Source organism: Andrographis paniculata, unplaced genomic scaffold (genome assembly GCF_009805555.1).
Source record: "Andrographis paniculata isolate CXL003 unplaced genomic scaffold, ASM980555v1 Contig21END, whole genome shotgun sequence".
Taxonomy (NCBI): Eukaryota; Viridiplantae; Streptophyta; class Magnoliopsida; order Lamiales; family Acanthaceae; genus Andrographis; species Andrographis paniculata.
Window position 1 is genome coordinate 914,003 of NW_026137502.1, and position 22,764 is coordinate 936,766.

General features: G+C 35.9%; 2 protein-coding genes across 3 annotated transcripts; both read right to left on the reverse strand.

The window, feature by feature from the left end:
- Nucleotides 1-483: 483 nt before the first annotated feature.
- Nucleotides 484-1,461, reverse strand: LOC127245022 (uncharacterized). Its single transcript, XM_051265667.1, has 2 exons — nucleotides 768-1,461; nucleotides 484-692 (listed from the first exon to the last, which is right to left on the reverse strand). The coding sequence occupies exons 1-2, from the start codon at nucleotides 1,459-1,461 to the stop codon at nucleotides 484-486; spliced, it is 903 nt and encodes a 300-aa protein (XP_051121624.1).
- An 857-nt stretch (nucleotides 1,462-2,318) lies between these two features.
- Nucleotides 2,319-22,443, reverse strand: LOC127244967 (cleavage and polyadenylation specificity factor subunit 3-II). Of its 2 annotated transcripts, XM_051265591.1 has the most exons (13): nucleotides 22,017-22,443; nucleotides 20,929-21,003; nucleotides 20,571-20,821; nucleotides 20,325-20,442; nucleotides 18,400-18,473; nucleotides 11,992-12,128; nucleotides 11,526-11,589; nucleotides 10,728-10,793; nucleotides 9,381-9,450; nucleotides 4,104-4,208; nucleotides 3,758-3,899; nucleotides 3,390-3,489; nucleotides 2,320-3,235 (listed from the first exon to the last, which is right to left on the reverse strand). In XM_051265591.1, the coding sequence occupies exons 2-13, from the start codon at nucleotides 20,951-20,953 to the stop codon at nucleotides 2,525-2,527; spliced, it is 1,863 nt and encodes a 620-aa protein (XP_051121548.1). In that variant the 5' UTR covers nucleotides 20,954-21,003; nucleotides 22,017-22,443; the 3' UTR covers nucleotides 2,320-2,524. The 2 variants fall into 2 exon arrangements, with proteins under 2 accessions (XP_051121549.1, XP_051121548.1); XM_051265592.1 differs by lacking the exons at nucleotides 20,571-20,821; nucleotides 20,929-21,003; nucleotides 22,017-22,443 and adding an exon at nucleotides 19,528-19,666 and having other exon boundaries at nucleotides 2,319-3,235; nucleotides 20,325-20,439.
- Between the last annotated feature and the right edge of the window lie 321 nt (nucleotides 22,444-22,764).

The following is a 22,764-nucleotide window of genomic DNA, read 5'->3' on the forward strand; positions in this document are numbered from 1 at the left end:
TTTATTTCCATTGATGATTTTTGTAATCACCAAATATTCATTATTTGCCTCGTCTATTGTTTCAATATGATATCCGTTTCTACGAATATCAGTGAAACTCAGCAAATTTCTTCGAGCTTTACTCGAGAATAGTGCATTTTGTATTTCGAGCCTGATTCCTTCGGGGAAATAGATAAGGGCTCTTCCAGAGCCTTCAATTGTTGCACTCCCACTTATTGTACTGATTTTTTATTTTCCCAACTTCAGGCGGGAGAAATGCCTTTTGTATTTCAATATTGTGTGCGTAGTCGCACTATCAATTAGGCAAATATTGTCCTCTTTATAATGTGTATTTTGACACGTGGCATTCATATTCTTTTCAGAATAAAACGAACAAAAAGACAATATATTAATATAGCCGATGGAATACAAAATGATACAAAAAATGGGGTATTACAAAAAGTAGAAGGGGTACAAAAAGTAATAAAACAGTAAAGTACATAGTCACTTGGCACCTTCAGGGTGCTCAAGGAAATCTGCTGTATCAAGATGCATAAGGTCGCTGTTTAGGACATCATCATATGTGTCATCATTGTTCTGTTCAACGAGGTTTACATCAGCAGATGTGTTCTTCAAGACATCATCATATGCGTCATCATTATTCTGCTCAGAAAGATTTATATCAGCAGACGTATTTTTCCCTTTCACCGAAGCTTGGAACAAATCAACCAAATGCTTAGGAGTTTTGCAGACTCGCGACTAGTGTCCCTTTGTGCTGCACCTATGACACTTATCTTCATAATTTCTTTTCTGCTCGTCATTCTGCCACTTCAGGGGCTTATATGGTCTTTTGCCATTATTTCGACGAGGCTGGGGACGGTCGCGTCTTTGGCCTCTGCCATCTCTCTGGCCTTTGTTGTTTCTGCGGCCTGGATTAGCAGACTGTACCGCATTTGCTTCAGGGAATAGGGTGGAACCTGTTGGCCTGGATGCATGATTTTTCAATAATAATTCATTATTTTGCTTTGCCAACAGAAGACATGTAATGAGATCAGAATATGTTCTGAAGCCTCTCTTTCGATATTGCTGCTGTAAAATCACATTCGAGGCATGGAATGTGGCGAATGTTTTCTCCATCATATCACCATCAGTAATATTCTCGCCGCATAAGTTCAACTGTGAGGTGATCCTGAACATGGCGGAATTATATTCGGTGACCGATTTGAAGTCTTGCAACCTCAAATTATGCCAATCGCTGCGTGCTTTCGGCAGTATGATCAACTTCAGGTGATCATATCTTTCTTTCAATTTATTCCACAAGTCAAGAGGATTCTTGACTGTGAGATATTCCATTTTCAATCCTTCATCGATATGATGTCGGAGGAATATCATTGCCTTCGCTCGGCTATGATTGGTAGCATTGTTGCCTCGCACAATCGTTTCACCCAGGCCCATCGATTCCAGATGCATTTCAACATCCATAGCTCACGATAGATAATTTTTGCCAGAAATGACAAGTGGGACAAATTCTTGTTTTGCAATGTTAGAAGCCATAATAATATTGAAATATACTTACTGTGCCGAAAAAACTGATCGTGCTGATAACGTATTATGTAATAATATTATAATATTTGATAAGTATATATATATTTGGTATATAAATATAATATATGTATATATGAAATATAGATATATGTTTGCAGTATATAATGATTGCTTCTAAAATATTATATGTATGTATGCAGTTATGTATGTATAGCTGTTTACAGAGGGAATTGATGAAAGAAAGTATATCGTCTTATTTCATTTGCTCGCCTATTTATAGGACTTAAACCGCCTTAAATGAATGGTAGTATGCTAGCCAATTGATTCTCTAGTTATAAATAAACACGTAGTTAACATGCATCTATATCACATATATTACAACAATAATAATAATTTACCACAGATATAGAGCAAATTTTGTAATTATACTAAAATATATTGTTTAATGGTGATAATCTGAATAGTATTCTTATGACGGTGATGATTGAAATTTGAGATTACACCGTTGATGAATTAAAATTGTATAAATAATACTACCTCCGTTCCGACTTTAAAAATCTCATTTACTGTTAATATTTGAATATTAATTATTATATCAAACGTAATTAAAAAAATTACAAAAAACATTTCCATTAATACCTTACAAAAACACTTCGATTAATAGAAGAATATTTGGAAAAAAAAAAATTATAAAAATATAACGCAGATGGAGGAAGTATTTTATTTTGTTTGATGATTGAAATTAATATTTTTTATGACATTATATGTTAATGTTATAAATTTTGAGGCAATTAATACAAATTTGATAATGTATTATTTATTAAGATTTATATAGACAGTGCACCATGTTGAGCATATAACAACATTGAGTTGTCACATCTATAACTCCAACCATTTCGAATGACCTACCTACCAGAAATTGACAAAAACAAAAAAGAAGAAACAAGGAGATAAAACACAATTAAGTTAATTAAGAAGCTAAAATTAATACGTTCAAGTCTTACATATTCTTGACGACGGAAATGACTCGGCGAGCAAGGTCCTCAGCGGCTATCGGCCAAAGGCAGCACAAATGTGGATCATCATCAGTGAAGCCGCATTCTACTTTGGAACAAAATGACACCGTCACCACCGAACCAATCTGCACATGTTCTTGGCACTCGGATACCTCACATTCCGACAATTCTCTGCCAAGTTTCTCATAGATCGTATGCAGCAGCAGTGATGACTCCCTTTCCCCTTCTTTGGTATTGATATTGATATTGATATCGATGGGCCAACAGTAAGCAAACTTCACCAGGTGGTTTTCGTTTTCTTTTTCGCTCTGACTTATGACTTTTGGGGCCTCACCACTTAGCAGCATACCATCACTTAGTCTGTCATCACAAATCTGTAGAGGAGGAGGATGTGGTTCCATGTTGTCTGCTGCATCAGAAGTTGTAGTAGAGAACTTTATGTTTGGGTACGAGCAGCTCTGCAGGAATGCGTCCGAGGCGTTGACTTTTATGTGAAGTGTGGAAGGAATGGATAGGGCTTCATTGTTTGCCGGGTAGTAGCATTGCATTCCTAATTCAGATTCTATCTTTTCTTTAAGTGCAGCCATCTTAGGCTTTTCGCCATGTACAAGAATCACATGCTTCGGGGATAGGAATGTGATGAGATCCATGATTCCTTTTGCATCAGTGTGAGGACTGAAAGACAGTTGATGGATCTGAGACAACGAAACCCCAAAGAGATCAAATTTTGGAAATCAAAATCAACAAAGTACCATTATGTACGCACTTTTGATAACTGGATTCTCGAATAGATCAAAAGGAAAGGAAAATGTTATTGAAGAGATAAAACTCCTAAGTGAGAGCTCGAACCTGGCATCTCACGTCAATTTGGACATCATCATCGAGCCTAATTTTGGTAGGTGTTTTGGCTGACATCAGCTTGTGTCCTATGGTTCCAGCCACGCAATATCTGATACATACAAACACCCGTAGGTGAGGTCGAGACCATTTTCAAGTTGCAAACTAGGGAATTTGCAACATTTTCACAACAAAAGCACTTCCAAGGAAACAGTTGAAAATGCTGTGACAGTTTGTATATTCTTAAAGATATAATAACGTGCGCATCAATTCTGCCCATGCATGAGACATGCATATGACCAAGTAGGACATTAATTATTTGTTTGAAAGAACCTTGCTCAAATCAAATAAGAAGGTAACGAAACAAGAACATAGCATACCCTGGCAGAGTGACAAGATTATGTTCATATGGAGCCCACTGCTTGAAAACTTCAAGTGAGAAGCCACCACTAATCATTCCAGGAGTAGCAAAAAGTACGCAAGGTCCCGCAGCATTAATGAGGGAACGATCGAAGCTGCGAACTGCAATTTTGTGCTTTAGTTAACTTGCAATTGAGCTTCGAACACTCACACACACACACTCAAATATTCAAAAACATAATACTGAATTGCTTTCATCTGTAAATGGATAGCAAGAGATAAAGTTAAATGGCAGCTATCATACCATCAAGGATTGAAATCTGGATTAAACAAAAGTATGATGTAACACAGAAGTACTGGACAAACCATTTTTGAACTCAAATGCATTGCGCACAGCATACGCATCTTTGACTTTTTGGCTGGTCCAGTTGATGAGAACTTTATAGTATATATTCGCTTGCAAGGTCAAACCTAAGAATAAAGTCCGTTAAAATTTGAAATTACACTTGGAAAATATGAGTAACTCTGAAAAATTGGATCAATAAATCAAGTAATCCAACTCAAGAATTTCAACTATATTAAACATGATACCGACATTGAAGTAAGTTGCATACTTACATAAACTATAAATAATATTGACAGAAGATGAAGTTCTATAAATAATCTAGTATCTCACTATGCACCTTTTACCAAATCACAAACAAGAATATTAAGTCATAAAGTGATTATAAATCATTATTAGAGTAACAAACAAATCTTAAATGTTAAAAAAAAGTGTTCTGCACAAAGTTACAAGGTCAAGACGTTTAAGTAAGAAAACAACAATATCTTGTGATGCACATCTTGCCAATCTTAACAAACCCTCTAGTCTTATCATTTTGAATTGATATATGATGATTTACTAGAGTTGTGATATGTTAGATTAGGCCAGTTTAGAATAGCCCATTAGTTATTGTATGTATTTATTTATATATGTTAACTCTTTGTAAGCATAGATTATTGGGAATACAGTACACAACTACATGGTATAGAGCATGTACAACAAAACACATAGCGGAAAAGGCGACATTTGGCTAAAGTAGGTAAGAGGAATTTGATGATTAAGAACACCAAGGAGAAGATTAATACAAAATCAGGCGCTCAAAGTAGCATCAACCCCAAAATGAAACAGAACATGAAGATGCAAGAGAAAGGTATAAGCCATCTCACCCAAACGACCATCCTTGCGCTCAACCACCTCAGTTATACTAGAGGGTGAAAGGATAAGAAGACTAATAAATAATCCCAATGGAAGAAATAGAATTGCTAAAAAAGTGAGAAAATTTATCCTCGACCATTATCACTCCACAGAATTTTAATAGATGTATGAAATTATGTACGAACTTCTGCACAACGTTTCAAATATAGAACAGCTTAACTTGATTCTTTGTCAACTAAAAGTGAGTACAATGAAAAATCATCATTGTAAGTAACAAGATAATGAAAACCAAGAGTTAAATTAGTACAAAGAGAATCCCAAATATCTAAATGAACTAAATCAAAGAGATCAAAAGCCGGATTATTGACGTGCTTGGAAATGAAAGTGCCAGACTACTTCCCAAACTTATAGGTCTCGCATGGTAATGAAGACAATGCAAGAAGATAAGGAACAAAACACTACAATTTTGACATGTTGGCATGACCGAACTGCTGATAAAGAAATTGAAGAGACTCGGGAAGAACAATAAAGGTAGAGGAAAGAAGAAAAGGCTCGATAAGATAATGCAACCTATGATACTTATGTCTGGTACCAATCATTCATCCCATGATGCAATCTTGAATAACAAAAGAATTACCAGTCAATGAGAAAAACAATTCAAAGCCTTATCTCGTTGACCATCATATATGAGATTAAACAGTCTCTAAAAACATAAAGAACATAATAAGTAAACTAGGTGACGAAACGCATTAACACCAGCTTAAGGATATGCTTTAGCACTATTACCAATAGTAGCATAGAAACGGATGTGATGGATTAAAGTTGGAGAACGAAGAAAGATTATCAAACAAATAGTCAATGTCATGTCCTCAAGTTTTTAGTAATGCTTGTCTGTCATATGGTTTGCAGCTTAAATTTTCATTTATGTTCCTAATAGTCTATCTAATCTCATATATGCTACTTAACTTACTAAGACTTTTAATTGTCCTATCATATTGGTAGTTCCTTGTTATTAAAGACTGCAACATAGGGTGACAATGGACATTGGACATGAGTCTCATGAATTGTATTACCACGCCGAGCCCCTTCATTTTTCATCTACTCTAGATGTTGTTTCTACCGAGTCTCTTGAGATACTTCATCAACAATGTGATCATCCAAACTTGTTCAAATTAGTGTTTCTCCCTCATCTTCCATTAGTATCTTCGTTACCATGCAAGTCTTGCGAGCTTAAGATCTCATGTTTTCCTTCCCTAAGCGTGTGGCCAATCGAGCCTCTAAACCCTTTGCTTTAGTTCATTTAGATATCTAGGGAGTGGGGTCAGTGTCATACTATATTTACACTCAGTATTTGTTATTCCCATTGATTATTTTTCTCGTTGTACTTGGGTTTATATGAAGAAAGATCGATATGATTTTCCATTTATATTCCAAAAATTTTATACAGAAGTTCATGCACAATTCATACCTTTATTAGATTTTGCTAAATAATAATGGTAACGAATATTTTTCGCACTGTTTTGGCAGGTTTCTTTCCCCATTGGGATAATTCATTAATCATCTTGCGCTTCCACCCCCAGCAAAATAAAGTGTTGACTATAAGAATCCTCATTTGGTTTAGATTAATCATACTTTCTTGTTACATCAACGTGTTCTATTTTGTTTTGGGGGTTAATGTTGTCTTGAGCTCTTGTTTCCTTAGCGCTTCACATATGCTATTCTTTGCCATCACATTCATATTGCCTACCTAATGTCTCTTTAACTCCTTTACCTTTGCATATTTTTTTGTTGTATCTTTTACTCAGAATCATTCTCCTTGCTTGAATAAATGGAGTTTTCAGTTGATCAAATGTTTTTATCTTGGGTATTATGAGGTTCAAAAAGGTTATTTAGTGCTATTCTTTTCTCATTTGTTTGGTACTATTTCGATGAAGATGTTAGTTGTCACCAATGTTCTTTGGGCCGCCATCTTCATCTCCTCCTACGTGTTCGTTCCATGTGACACCGACTCCCTCTTTTGTGCTTTGGTTTCTCTTTTAATCATGTCACTTTCTTTTACACCAATTCAAGTTTGTCACTATTAGACATAACATCATCAGCGTCCATCTGCATTGTTATCTTCTTCATCACATTTTCCAACTCTTGCCACTACTGATGACTGATCTTCGATCCCATCATTTTCCATGCCCACAACTCCACCATCTCTAATTGTTCTTCGCCGAGGTACTCAATCGACTTATAATCATAATCTTGTTTATCATCCACTTAGTCATCATTATTTTACCTCCTTCGTTATGTAGTATTTATTGTATTGCTTTAGATTATGTTTCAATTCCTCTTTTTTTGGCATCAAGCTTTAGGCCTTTCAAGGTGTTGTAAGGTTATTGTATAGAAAACTACTATTTTGTATACTAACAATACTTAAGAGTGGGTCCCTACCTCTAAGCAAGAATCATGTGGCTTGTCGATGGACTTATATGGTGAAAGTTAACCCTAATGACCTTAATGATCACCTCAAGGCTCAGCTTATAACAATGAGCTTTACTACGGTATATGGCAAGAACTACAAGAAAACATACTACCAGTCGCCAAGATCTCATTGGTTCACCATGTGACCGGGAAGAACTAAAAGAAGGCTAAAAGAACTCTCCAAACCTTCTAGAAGGTTTAGTGCCTTGTCAATCTTCTAAGATCTATTTATTTCAATTCCTTATGTAAATATTAAAATAGTATAGAAGCTTGTAGAACTTTAGACTATTCTAGGACATCGCTCTAGATCGTTGGATCAAATCAATCTTAATTCATTGTGGACTTGATACAAAATGGTTACCCTCATTTGTAAATCATTCAAGAATGTTGAGCAAGAGAACTTCTCTCTAGTTTGGTATGCATAACAAAGTTCACAAGTCAATGATGGGGAAAGGCTTGGCTTAGTGTCTCGATAGAGAGTACTAAACAACACACGGTTCTACTCGACAAATTGAATAAGCATGTGAAACTAGTCTCTAAATCAATTAGACATTAAAAATATCTTCTTACATGGCAAGCTTCAGAAGAAAGTGTACATATAGCAACCTCTTAATTTTGTTTTACGGGGAGTTTGGTTTCATTTTTTCACCTTCATCGATCACTCATGGCTTGACACAACCTCCACAAGCATAGTTCGAACAATTTTGCCTTGCTATTCAAGGATTCAGAATAATATATCGTGCATCAGATCATATAGTATTCTATAACAATGCATAGATTTGATAGTCGATGTCGATATTGCCATAATTAAGGATTCTGCAGATGACATCATAAGGTAGAAGAAGCACTTGCACAGCTATTTTCAAACTAAGGCTCTAGGGCCATCAAAGTACCTTCTAGGGATTACAATTGTCCAATCAAAGAATGGTGTTGGTATGTCACAAAGCAAGCTTTATATGGTGGAAGAAAAATGCATGACCAAGCAAAAAGTTGTGGAATCATCTATGGATCCAAAAACAAAACTACTTGAATAGAGAAATCTATTAGCTGATGCTAACGTATAAATTTGTTGGGAAGCTTAATTATTTAACTGTCACTTGACTAGATACGATTGCAATAAGTATGGTGAGTAGTTTCTTCAATCTCTCCGTAACGCTAATTGGAAAGCACTTATGTTTATTTTATGGTAGATTAAAGGGACTCTTGGGAAAGATTTGCTATACGCAAACCATGGCCACTCAAAGCTTGTTGGATACTTATATACAAAGGGGGGGTAGGGGGCAAGGAGAGATAAGCATGATGGGAAAAGAAACCCCCACCTATGGGGCAAGGCTACATCCTCATTCCCAATTGGTACAGTCTTAGTTGATAAGTGATCTACCTTGAATTATTTTGTATTTGTTTGAGTTAATTTGATAACTTGAACGAGTAAGAAACAAGATGTGGTTGTACGTTCCAATGCTGAAGTCAAATATTGTATCATGGCCTTAGCTATATGTGAGCTCATCTAGATGAGGCAGTTACCTTGTGGTATGGTAATCAAACAACATTGCATAATTTTTCAAGTCCCGTGATTCATAGCGAACAAAACACATTGAAATTGATTGTTACTTCATCAAAGAAATGGCATTATTTGTGTGTGTACTGTGTAGATACCGAGTATGCATCCTTAAACTGATCAATTTGCAGACGTATTGACAAAAGCCTTCTAAAAGTTTTTGGTTTAAGTTCAAATGTAACAAATTTAGATCATATCACTTGTACACTCTAGACTGAGGGGAGGGCAAATGTCAAACTAGGCCCATTTAAGTAGGTAGCTTAGGCTTGTTTAGGTTTCTTTAGATTACTTAAATGTATCTATTTATATGTGTTAAATTTTTGTACAAATACATTATTAAGAACATAACGCATTTTTACACATGAAAAACCATTATAGTGCATAGCAACCAATCACATAATATGGTAGTTGAATGTACCTGCCGAAAAATAAATTGGAACAGTAAGATTCATTCTTTCCCAGTAGTCATCCAATAGCATACATAGTTCCTGTAAAATAATATCATCAAGAAGGCAAGAAATAAAAATAAAAAAACTTATATATATACATGTTTTCCGGTGCTAGAGTTTAAAAGTCTATTACCAAAGAGAAGTTATAAGTTCAACATTAGAGTGTTTCCTATCAAGTACAACCGTTATCGCTTACTAGATATAAATAGTTAATCAATGAAACACAGTTGGACTATTACAATTGGGATCATGACCAATACAACATAGATCTACCCTTTGAAATAATGTATTTCAGAACTTAGAGCAACACTTAAAGAAGTAAATGATCTTTCTATGTGCCATATAGAAACAATCAGTATCGATAGAGCAAACTAATATTGTGCGTTGTACTTCGAGTCAAACACATTAAGAAATATAATTTTATTGCAAAAACATTGATGTGAATGCACATAAATAAAATAAGCAATTTTTTAAAAGACAGAGAACCATTAAGGGTGTGTTCGTTTACACGAAAATTTTCAACACATTTTTCCGAAAAAATTAATATATTACAGACACTTATTATTTTTATATTATCTACACAATTCCCTACATCTCACATAAAAAATATTCTTCCAAACCAAAACACAAAACAAACACACCTTAACTCCTTGGAAATTGAGAAATTGCTACCTCTTGATCATGCACTATTCATTTTATAAAATCAGCTCGAACACATTTTATTGATTGAAGATATTTGAACATAAAACCTCCTATCCCTGAAACATAGTTAAATGGCAACCACACCTAAAAGACAAAGTTGATTTGGAGATGAAATGGGTTTGTTTGTTTTGTGTTTTGGTTTAAAAGGAAATATTTTTTATGTGAGGTATAAAAAATTGTGTAAATAATATAAAAATAATAAATGCGTGTAATATATTAATATTTTTGAAAAATGTGTTGGGTAGTTTTGAGAAAAAGAACACATCACTTATTTTAAAATAATCCCTTCAATTGAAGCTTACACAAAATGCATCTATGTTTATGATGCATTACAAGAACCCAACTATGTTTCTAGGCACTTGACTCATTGTACTGATGCACATATATGATAGGATTTAATTTAGCTAAAAATTAGATTATATCAGTAAGACTGAGAATATTTGGTATCAATGTCTTTTAATCATCAGACATTGTCACAACCTTGGGCTATTGTAAAGTAATTTTGAACTAAAATGGACATATTGGTGCCCTTGGGAATTTGTATATGGCAGTATATGAATGCATCTCTAGCTTTTTAAAGTCCAACAAAGTAAAGGAAAAACTAATAAACACACCTGAGCTCTTCCCAAAGCAAACGTAGGTATTAGCACTTTTCCTCCACTAGCAACACATTTGTGAACCTGAAAGAAAAATCAATGGCGCATAAACTGGAGCAAGCAAAAAAACAACCATCAACAAAAACTCAAATACATTTATCATTCATAATCATGGTCATCTAAATTATTCCTATCGTAGCTGAACTCTGTGTAAACAACATAAGTTGGAACACACAGTACAACACATCCCTATTTATGGAATCCAAATTGCCTATGAGAATAATATTTTTAGATAAAAATTCATCCAAGCATTACCATTGAAGGAATAAATTGATAAAGACCAGGCACATTATCACTTCTATGTATGATAAATATCATTTTTCCATAATAACTAACAACAATTTAAGCATGCGGTAGCGAGTGATTACAAAGGTGTGTGCTGTTGCGTTTTCTTCCCTAGTTTTTTTACTATTCAACCTAATTCTTTTCCCTCAAAAGAGTATCATATCCATCACTCATTTTACATAATAATTTAAAAAGAAAAAAAAAAAAAAAAAAAACATTCAATAACGATTATTGCCTCAAAAACATCAAAACACAAAAGAATACACCCTAGGCTTTAGCTACAAAGTGAAAGATCTGGAAAGACAGATGAAAGCTATAGCCAATATACATAAGTAATACCTATAAACTTGCAAAAAGTAATTTTGAGCTTTGTATTGGAAAGTATGCATAACTTGAAATAAATACAACCAACAATTCAAGACGATAAGACAGAATAACATAAAATATAGTCTAGTGAGTACACATTCATACTGCTTTAAGAAATTCCCTCTCCCGAACATATTTTGAATCACGGTAGGTTGTTGCATAAGTTGACCTGTCCAAAAAAGTTAGGATGCCTGGATGTAAGGAGATATATGCAACCACTAAAAGAGCAAACCCTAAAACAACAACAATACTACAACCCTAATTGTCTTCAGGCAACACAATAGCTACTCCACAAATCATCCACCATATATAAGTTCTAAATTTGTGCCATCTTGGAACACATTCACTGAAGGCGTCTGGACAGTCATCCAGAAAAAAAAATAAAAAAAAATAAAAAAAGTTGTGGCTATGTCTAATGTGGTTCTGTGAAGCTCAAAAATCTCAAAAGGAAAGCTTCCCTTCATTTATATTATTGAAAACCATTGTCATCAATTAAGTCATCAGACATATTGATGAACATCCAATTTTAACTCGGAGGATCATGGATTCACACAATAAATATGACACTTACTCAGTTATAACAAGATCCAGCTGCAACTTGTCAATTTGAGCTGCTCCAAGATGTTTATCAGGAGTCATATTGTAATCCCCAGTGTACACTATGGCAGAATCTCCAACTTTGGCATAAAACATTGCAGCCCCAAGAACCTACCAAACATATTTGCATATTATTGGTCATAACTTGAATTATCTCCAACAGAAAACAGACTTCAGAGAAGTACACATCAAGCCATTCCAAACTTCCATATGAATGATGAATGATGAATGCTGATATCAATTGGCCCTGTCTTTCAATAATGAAAGCTCTAGGACAAAATTATACATGGAAGCCTGAAGGTTACTGCAATGTGATAGAGAGCAGGATCAAAAAGACTATGAAGTTAGGATTAAAGAGAAAGTAGAGTCTCGGCCGATGCCTGTATATAACGGGGTTGGGCTTAGGCCTGCTGTCCACGGGTTTAAATTTTATTTATTTGCTTTTATATTTAGATAGTATATTTTGAAGGCTTGCCTCTTAGTTATTGGGTGAACTTACTTTATCTTAGTAACTAGGGTTTACTAGAAGAATTTAAGGAGAACTAGGGTTTGGAAAATATTATTCTTTATATTAGATATCAAGGAGCCTTTTGGGCAAACGTTTATTTTGTTTGATTGTTCTTTGGGCATACAATTGATATTGTTCGATTACCCTATTGCTTTTAATGTATTCTAACAATTGGTTTGACCTACCGAATCTCGACCCCATCGTCATGGCAGCAACAAGATCAAGATCAACAGGATAGTAACTAGATAAACTTAAAGCCGATCAAGTTGAGATAAAGAAAAATATGAAGGCGACTAACATTCATTTAGCAAAAATCTTGGCAATTCTAACCGAATTCTCAAAGGTGATTTCGAAACCCTCTGGATTGAAACAATCAGCAACAGGTCAATGCAGGAAGGGTAGCGCCGCAACGGAAGTCGACACACCGCCACCACCAGTGATTGTGCCACGTTTCGTCGTAGCTCCCATAAGCTATCTGCCAAATTTTACGGGCCCTTCCTAGTCACGGCACAGGTTGGCCCTTCAGCCTACAGGACTTGCCCTGCTAGCCAATAGCCGCATTCATCCCGTATTTTATGTGTCGCAGCTGTGTCGCATGGTGGGGAAGCATCCAGTTGAGGCTGAACTACCAGAGAGCCTCAAATTTCTTAAGGAACCAACGCTCAAGCCTGAAGAGGTACTAGCTTGGCATTCAGCAAAAATGACCGCTACGCGCAACAACCAACTCTTGGTAAAATGGATAGGACATTCCGCCGACAATGCCACTTAGATGGACAAGGATGACTTTCAAAGTCAATTTCCAAATTTCAACATTGGGGACAAGGTTGTTTTAGAGGCTGATGGAATTAATAGAGAGCCAGACCAAGCACTCGAGAATGAAAAAGGGCCGAGACTCTTACTCCTGTATAGAAGGCGGGGACGGGATTGAGCTTGCCTTCGCAAGCCTAGGATATTAGTCTGCTATTAATTATTATTAGTTGGACCTTTATTGGATTTGGGTTTTATTATATCATTGGGCTTGCGTCTACCTAGGGTATAAATAAGGTGATGGTTGGTTTTTACATTCATTGATAATTCAATTAGGTTTTGGAATTGTAGACAAATATATGGATCAATTTATTTTAGGAAACAAATATCTTGTTTCCCTTGTATAGCTAGAGATCCCATGATTCATGGAATAATATATATCATAGTTTCCTTCTATATTTATTAAGGTTGTTTTGTATATAAGTCTTCCTATCCTTGTATGTAAGATGAACGGTTTTTTTATAGAATTAATTTTCTTCTTCATTTGATTTTTCTATTCAAAATCTGAGATGTATTAGAGTAACTCTTTCTTGTGAACTGTTTTTTATTCTGTAAGTTTTCTTTCCTCCGTTCGACCAGCCTTAATTGCTGAGTTTTCTGGACTATCTCTCAAAGCTTATTAGTCCTAATCACCGGAGGCTGCAAGTTATAATATTCCAAACCTAAAAGACACTACATAGTCCAAGGAGGAAATTGAGAGGTTAAGGTCTCTAATCAACTGCCTTGAGAAGCCTTCAAGTACTTGTTCATTGGTATATTCAAGTATGTTTCCTATTTCCATTGGATTAAATGATTCAAACACACTATTTACCAATTTTTGGATCATGGACTCCGGACCCACCGATCATATGACCCACTAATCTAAATACTTTTCAACCTATACCCCAAGTCCGGAGCCACCGATCATATGATCTCTAACAACTGTTGCAAAAGTAGAAGATGTTCTAATAAACCCTACCATGACCCTTAAAAATGTCCCCAAAATTATCCACCAATCTTGTTTCTATACGAAACTTATCCAAGATCTATCATGCAATGTGGTTTTTTAATAGTGGTTGTTATATGTTTCAGGACAAGGTTTCGGGGAGGACGATTGGACGTGCTAAAGCAAAGGGCACCCTTTATTACCTTGAGATGCCAAGACAGCTAAACCTGGTCCAGAGTAAAGATCTAATGTCAGAAAGTCGTTTATCCAATAAGAAGAAAATTCATCTTTGCCATTGTTGTTTAGACATCCATAGTGCTCTTAAGGTCTTGTTTCCCATTTTGTTTTCGGATTTAAGCATTGAGGAATTTCATTGTGGTGTGTGTGAACTCGCCAAACATAAGCGAGTGTCTTTTCCCATTAGTAATAAGAGAAATTATGTTATTTTTCACCTCATTATTCATACTGATATATGGGCTCCTACTATTCCTAGTGTCTTTGGAGCACGATGGTTTGTTTCTTTCATTGATGATTGTACCCGTGTCACTTAGTTGTTTCTCTTGGAGTCCAAGTCTGATGGTAATATTGTTCTACCAAATTTTTGCTCAATGGTCAAAAATAAATTTGAGGTGTGGGTTAAGAGATTTAGGTCTGACAATGGGATTATTTCAATCAAGTCCACACTCATTACTTTCAAAATAATGGGATTATTATGTCTCGTAAGGGATGGCCTGGTGGTGTGGGAGTTGGACAGGTTATGGGTTCAAACCCCCGACGCTTCAGGTCACCTGCCACATATAGTTCGCCTAGTGTGACTTGCCTATCGGGCCTAGTTTGCAGGGTATTAGGTTCGGTCGGGTGTTTACCCAGTGCGCACTTTCGAGTAGCGGCTGCGGATTCCCACGTCATAAAAGAAAATAATAATAACAATAATGGGATTATTCATGAGTCATCTTGTGGGTGTACTTAACAAAATGGAGTAGCAGAGAGAAAAAATGGTGACCTCCTCGAGAAGACTCAAGGAATGTCCTTTCAATATGGTGTACCTAAAACCTTTTGGGGGGAAGCATATCTTACAACCGCACATCTCATAAATCATTTGCCTTCTCATGCCTTGCACCACAAAAGTCCAATGGAAGTTCTCTCATCCTCTTATCCCGACTTAAGAACCACATATAATCTTGTTCCTAGAGTCTTTGGGTATGTGTCTTTTGTTCATATACATGATCCGAACAGGGGAAAAGTGGATCCTAAAACACAAAAATGTATCTTTGTAAGGTACTATTCCACTAAAAAATGATACAAGTGTTATCATCCTCCATCCAAGAAATTCTTTGTGTCAATACATGGTTACATTCAATGAAAATGAATCTTATTTCACTCATTTAAATCTCTTCACTAGTCCCGAGTGTAGTCCTTTTTTGCATGAACCTACTGCTATAATTCCTTTGCCTAAATGTGTTGTGACACTCCGGCTAGCAAACCACGCAAAGTCGGCATGTTGGGATCGCAAGCTGGCCCCACAAGTCAATACAAGTCCTTCCAGCGCGCTTTTGTTCTCACTCACGCGCACCCTGGAAGACTTCTCAAGGGGTCACCCATCGTTTAACTTTAGAGTTCTTTCAATAGGGCTCTCAAAAAAAAAAATATGCACAGAAGTAGTCTATTCAATCAATTTAACCTCTAATCAACTTTGAATGGCCTAATACCGGCTCATCCACACACAGGAGTTGGCCAAGCAACAACCCAACTCCGGAGGTATCACATCTTCCCCCACTTTAGAATGCAACGTCAATGTTTCAACCCAAGGACCGTCAACTGCTAAGCCAACAGTCAGGTCAACGACTATGGGCTGTCGCAGGTCGGCTATGATACCAACTGTGACACCCCGGCCCGCAAGCCACGTAAAACCGAGTGTGTCAGGATCACATACTGGCCCCACAGGTCAACACGAGTCCTTTCAACGCGCTTCTATTCACACTCAGGCGCACCCTGGAAGACGTCCCAGGGATCATATTCTCAAATTACTCTAAGGATAAGCACGTTTAACTCTAGAGTTTTTTCAGTAGGGCTCTCGAAAAGGAATATGCACATTGTTAACATGAGTACTCTATTCAATCCATTTAACCTTTAATCAATGTCGGATGGCCTAATACCGACTCATCCACACACGGGAGTTGGCCAAACAACGGCCCAACTATGGGAGTATCATATGTGCTTCTATTGATCCTTTGCCTAAATGTGCTACTGCTACGATTCCTTTGTCTGCTCTTGTTGCTACTCTTTTGTCTGAATTTGTTGCTCCTGATATTGCTAAAAGACTTGATGAAGACTTGAAGTGACAGAGGTGTGCAAAAAAATACAAAAGGAAGGGAATAAAAGCTGTCCCAGAACTAGCAGAAATCCAAAAGCCTACCCCGGAGCTAAAAATGGGACCTGCAACAGTTTGATGTTAAAAATGCACTTACATAGGGATCTAGAGGAAGAGATTTATACAAAGGTTCCACCGGGTTATGATAAGAACTTGGATGCTCACACAGTGTATAAATGCAATCTCCTCGGGCATGGTTTGGAAGATTTGCAAGGGTTATGTTGGCTATGGGGTATAAACAGAGCCAAGGTGATCATATACTGTTCATTGAACATTCTCCTTCGGAGGGAGTCACAACCCTACCGAATGATGATGAAAAGAAGAAAGCATTGAGTCAGATAAAAAAGCATTGAGTCCGTGTTTGACAAAAGAATTTGAGATCAAAACATTGGGAAACTAAAGTATTGCCTTGGAATTGAGGTTGCTCATTTGAAACAAGGGATTTTTAATGAAACATGCAAGACAGCATGCAACCAATGGCTACCCCAATAGACCCGAATCTCAAACTTGGGACAGCAGATGATGATGTTGCAGTAGACTGAGAGATGTACCAGCTATTGATAAGGAGGCTCATTAATCTCTCCCACACACGACCGGATATAGGATTTGCAGTAAGTGTGATCAGTCAATTTATGCACAACCCAAAAGAGGTTCATTCGCAAGCGGTCAATAGAGTACTACATTATCTTAAGGGAACACCAGGAAAAAGGTATCTTATTCAAAAGAAATTGAGGTTTGATACTTGAAGCATACATTGATGCAGACTATGCTGGGTCTATAGTTGATAGAAGGTCAACATCTAGATATTGCACTTTTCTTGGGGGAAATCTTGTGACATGGAGGAGCAATAAACAAAATGTGGTAGCTCAATCAAGTGCAAAAGTAGAGTTTAGGGCAATGACTCAAGGTGTTTGTGAGCTACTATGGTTAAAGATTATTCTTGAAGACTTAAAAATAAGTGGGAAGGCCCTATGAAACATACTATGACAACAAGTCTGCAATCAGCATAGCTCACAATCCAGTGCAACATGACCGGACAAAACATATTGAGATTGACAGACATTTTATCAAAGAGAAGCTGGACAGGGTAGTGATTTGCACGCCTTATGTATCAACAACCGGTCAACTAGCAGATATTTTAACAAAAGGATTGAATAGCTCAATGTTTCAAACTATTGTATCCAAAGTGGGAATGGAGGATACATATTCACCAGCTTGAGAGGGTGTGGAGAAAAATATATGAATCAATTCATTTTAGAAAACAAATATCTTGTTTCCTTTGTATAGGTAGAGATCCCATGATTCATGGATAAGATAGGAAGATAGGATGATCCCATGATTCATGGAATAAGATATAGGATAGTTTCCTTCTGTCTTTATTAAGATTTTTTCGTATATAAGTCTTCATATCTTTGTATGTAAGATGACACAATTTTTTCATAGAATTAATTTTCTTCATTTGAATTTTCTAATCAAAATCTGAGAGGAATCTTCAGCCGTCGGCTGTTTTGGGCTAACGGATTTTCTCGTTTGATTATTCTTGGTTCTATCATTAAATCTATCCAATCCAAATGATTTAGATTATTTGGTCTTGAATTAGTATAGGTTCCATGTTTGGCTCCTAAATCTTTATAGCAAAATATATTCTTTTATACTCAATAAAAGTTCCCCAAAAAAAACCAAAAGCATTGCTGTCACAAATTGTGCTCAATATTCCATCACACACAGAGATAAAGTTGGATATTCAAAGGAAAAGGCTTTAAACACGTACATGCCCCGCATAATATGCACGGATCTGGAGTTCTTTATCAACCTGAATAGTTTGCTTTAGATCCACTGCAGTGACTGCATAAGTACAAGATGATTAAATAAGAAAATATGACTCCAAGATAATATTTCTCAAAGGCACTTAGTTCATCCATCCAAGTGCTCAAGCCATAAATCATAATCCCCCATAGTTCAATTTATAATTGAGGAGCATGGATGACTAATAAGGAACACAGCAATGAATAGGTGTAATAACTGATTATGTCATTCTTTTAATAGAAATTACATATACCCCTTTTGAAGCCAGAAGTAGTGTGTATGTTTTTGAGTTTGTGAAATTTTAGACAAAAGCAAAGAAAAAACAAAAAAAAAAAAATCCAAGTAATTTCTAAATATTATAATATGTTGAATGGGATATACAGTTGGTGCACATGTATATTTTTAGAGCACTTAGAACACTTCGCATATCTAAGTATACAAAAAATTCCATAAATGAAAGGCCACTCAAATGCAATCGAAAGTGTTAAATCATAATTTCACAATTATTGACTTCTATATGTTGTGCAGTACTCACTCTTGAACACAATCTTGCATCCAACAAGTTCCCAAAAGGAAAACTGGAAAGAAGTCTTAGAAAATAGCATTTGTCAAGAGAAACAAAAGGAGAAAATTTTTCATTGAAAACAAAGTTTCTGTGCAAAGAATTTAACATGGTTTAGGATCTAAGGCTAAACTTCTGCGAAAAAAGAGGTTTCTAAACATGTCAGTATCCTAGGCCATGAGATATAATATAAATTTCCAATTCCAACCATCAATGTGCAACAGTTTCCAAGCGTCAATCCACAAAACAGACGTATCATCTAAGGAAGTAATAATGAAATATGTTTGGCCTTCAAATATTGAATAATCTGCACACAATTTATTTTGATATTCCAATAAGAAATAAGAAGAGTTGTAAGGCAGATCTTACAATCTGTCATCCCTTCCCCATTCAGGATTTCAGTTCATTAATAGGTTAAAAGTTTAAATAATTGTAAGGAATAGTATAGTCATGAAATAACTGATAAACTCGCAGTATCTCATGTTGTGTGTCAACATAATAGCTAGATAAAAGGACATATAATTATGATACCTGCCAAAACAAAAAATTCATGACAAACACCATAAAAGTCCAGCTTCCAATATCCTATCAATAGACTGAAAACCTTCATCTTTTAGCACAATAACTTCATCTGCCAGTTCATGTCAAGCATATAGCTTGAATCATATATCTGCTACATTTCAATGGAGGACAGCCATTTCAAGACACAAATTACCAATCTTATATGCAGGGTACAATTGAATCCCAATGCACCAAATGGTGTTAGTTGTTGCATGTGACATCCGAATGCTGTTAAATGTAAATACTTTAACAATATGTGTGTATTGTGCAATATTCCTTGCTTTTTAGTGTTTAAAATGCCATAGCCATCCCACAGCTGCTCCCCTTACAAAGAAAAAAATGGAAAAGGAAGCGGTGACCTAAAGCAACAAACCCTCCTAACTCCTGAGGGCAGCTCATTTAACAACCAAGCGGATTTGCCAAGCTGCCAAGTAAACATTAAAGTTCTGTTGCAAGGATCAATTGTAATGCCACAAATAAGTACCTTCATTTTACAAGCTACATCTTGGTAGATATTTGAACTGAATATATATTCTAATGCCTCTTCCTAAGAACTGTGAACCATTGGTTATTCCTGTGTTTCTGATAGAACCCATGTAATTAACTAATGAATCATCCTTATGCTGTATACAAAGTTATGTATTTAAGAAGCCAATTTGAGATAAATGCTCTCTTAGGTCAAATTATTAAATATTATATCCAAATTAACAACATTATAATTGAAAATGAGATTGATGAAAAGCTTAGAGAATAAAATCATCATGTACCTTTCCTCATACATTCAACTATGTGCTCAGAACTAAACTGCTCCTCTTCTCCTCTTCCATCAACCATCACTTTCCGATAATCCTCAAGCATTAATGGAGCTAAGGCTTTTGTAGGAAACTGTGTAAAGTTCATACATATGGTTCATTGAACAGGGAGCAATATTACTGAGCCAACATCTTGAAAAAAAATGAATTAAAATCATGTACACCAAAATTTCTAAGAAAATATGATGAGTTAAAAAATACCGTCATGTAAATTGGACCATTATATCCACAAACTTCAGTAAAATATGGGAGAGCTCCAATGTGGTCTAGGTGGAAGTGGGTGATTATTATGCAAGAGAGTGAATTTGTAAAGTCTTCAGAATTGGAAATCTGAGAAAAGTCAGGGTATCGGCGGTGGTCTAGGTAACCCATGTGCATACCACAGTCAAACATTATTCTCTTTCCATTTATTGTCACAACCACACAGCTCTTTCCTACCTCTTGACCAGCACCTGCCCAATCATGTGCATCTCTTAAAAACCACTCATAGGAGACAAACTTATTTATACAAAATGCTTAGGCACTCCAATTTTCAAAAGACGAAATAAAAATCAGTTACCTAGAATGAGGCACTCAATAGCCATGATATAAGGTACTGTAGTGTGTACTCTTTTAGTGGGTGAAGTATCAAATCCTGTGGTCAGTTCAATGACAAAAATGAAAAAGTGGAGGATGCATCTAAAGTTAAGAAGATCATAGCCAAACAAGAAAGAATAAAATGAGCCAAGCTTAAGTTGAGTGTTGTGCATCAATGAGTGTTCACAAGCTCCACAATCCTATTCTCAAGCTGAAGCTCCAAGCAGGAAACTGAGCAATAGCTGGACTCATAGGCTCATGTAAATGATTAAGTCAAGCATGGCAATACAGCTCCTAAATATACAATCTCTGGAACTTCCTATTTTATTCAAATGATCTTGCATACATTCTAGGAACAATTAGGTTATTCAGCTAAAAGCATGATACAATACATTTCTATAAAAAGTTGTTATCATGCTCGTCCTTGTGAACAGAGAGCACTAACACTTAATCCAATCTGATGGTGTGCACAGACAGGAAGCATCATCTCCAAGCATGCTTATAAGCCAAAAATAAACTGGCGAACATTAACAAGGTTCCTAAGATTCATTGCACATTCACCAATCATCCAAATTCAACCATGCTAAGGAATAAAATACTTCATGCATTTCAAAACAAGTCTTAAGGCTGTCTACATTCCACACACGAATTAACGTTTTAAAATACATAAAATTAAGTATTCTACAAAATGTTAGGACAATCTGAAAGCCCAAGTTTGCAAACACAACCAAAATGATAGTACTATTCAAAGACTTTGGCGATTTAAAACATTTTGAGGCCAACCAAGCCCAAAACAAATACATCCACATGTTTGACAACCACACTCTTTCATGTTGCAAATTAACAACAGAGATAAACATAATTCTAAACGGTTTTGTAAAATTGCAACCACCTACACTTATAAAGAATACTTTGATAGTTCCATACCAACACTATACAGGATAAGGGATATTCTTCAAAAATCCATTAATATGCAATAAATCACATTGACGCACGATTAGAAATGCTTGAAGCAAATAGAATACAACAAGCAACACCAGTAACAACGATTATTCACGAGAATCCCCTTACCTAAGCTTCCAAAATCGAAATCACTACCCGTTCAACAGCCGCGGTCGGAGGTCACCGGATTTACTGCTCGTCTTTGGACGGAGGAGAGGCTGCCTCACCGGAGAATAGAGTAACTCACCTTGAATGACTTCTCTCGCACAGCTCTCGGTCTCTCTCTCTCTCACTCTAGCTAAGCATCAAACTCCGGAGGAGAGGACATTGTTGGCGCTGTGTCGGAGGGGAACCAGGCCTGCTCCCGTCGTCGGCTCTTCCTCAACCAGCCCTCTCTCGTTCAACCTTGAGTTTATTAATCTCTCTCTGTTACAGGTCTATCGGCGTAGGCTGGCTAGACGTCGCCAGAGAATATGGTGGAGGGAGGAAAGGAGAAGCAGAGGAGAGGGGTCGGCGCCAAGGCACGGAAATTTTCAATTTGTGTATGAGTGTGTTTGTTTGTTTTAGCAAAAATTAATGTAAAATTTGCACACGAATCGATTATAGGGAACAAAAATTAATACTTGGGTTTGGGATAAGATTTTTGACAATTGAGTCAAATTTATTTAATCGATTTAATTAAACGAGTCAGGTTAAGATTTAAATTTTTATTTAAAAATAATTCGTTTAATTTGTTTAATTAATATTATTTTAAATTTAAATATATTTTTTATATTTTATCAATAAAATTCAATATTTATGGTCAATTTTATAATAATAAAAAATAAAAAAATAAAGAATTGTGTTCGTGTATGTTAATTCGACTTTTAAATATCAG

Excerpts from the sequence above, each read along its gene's own strand:
- LOC127245022 (XM_051265667.1), bottom strand. The coding sequence starts at position 1,461 with ATGGATGTTGAAATGCATCTGGAATCGATGGGCCTGGGTGAAACGATT. Across the intron at positions 693-767 it reads AAGAAATTATGAAGATAAGT|CTTCGGTGAAAGGGAAAAAT; the intron begins GTCATAGGTGCA and ends ATTTGTTCCAAG.
- LOC127244967 (XM_051265591.1), bottom strand. The coding sequence starts at position 20,953 with ATGGCTATTGAGTGCCTCATTCTAG. Across the intron at positions 20,822-20,928 it reads TATTGAGTGCCTCATTCTAG|GTGCTGGTCAAGAGGTAGGA; the intron begins GTAACTGATTTT and ends ATGATTGGGCAG. Across the intron at positions 12,129-18,399 it reads GTGCATATTATGCGGGGCAT|GTTCTTGGGGCTGCAATGTT; the intron begins GTACGTGTTTAA and ends TATGTTTGGTAG.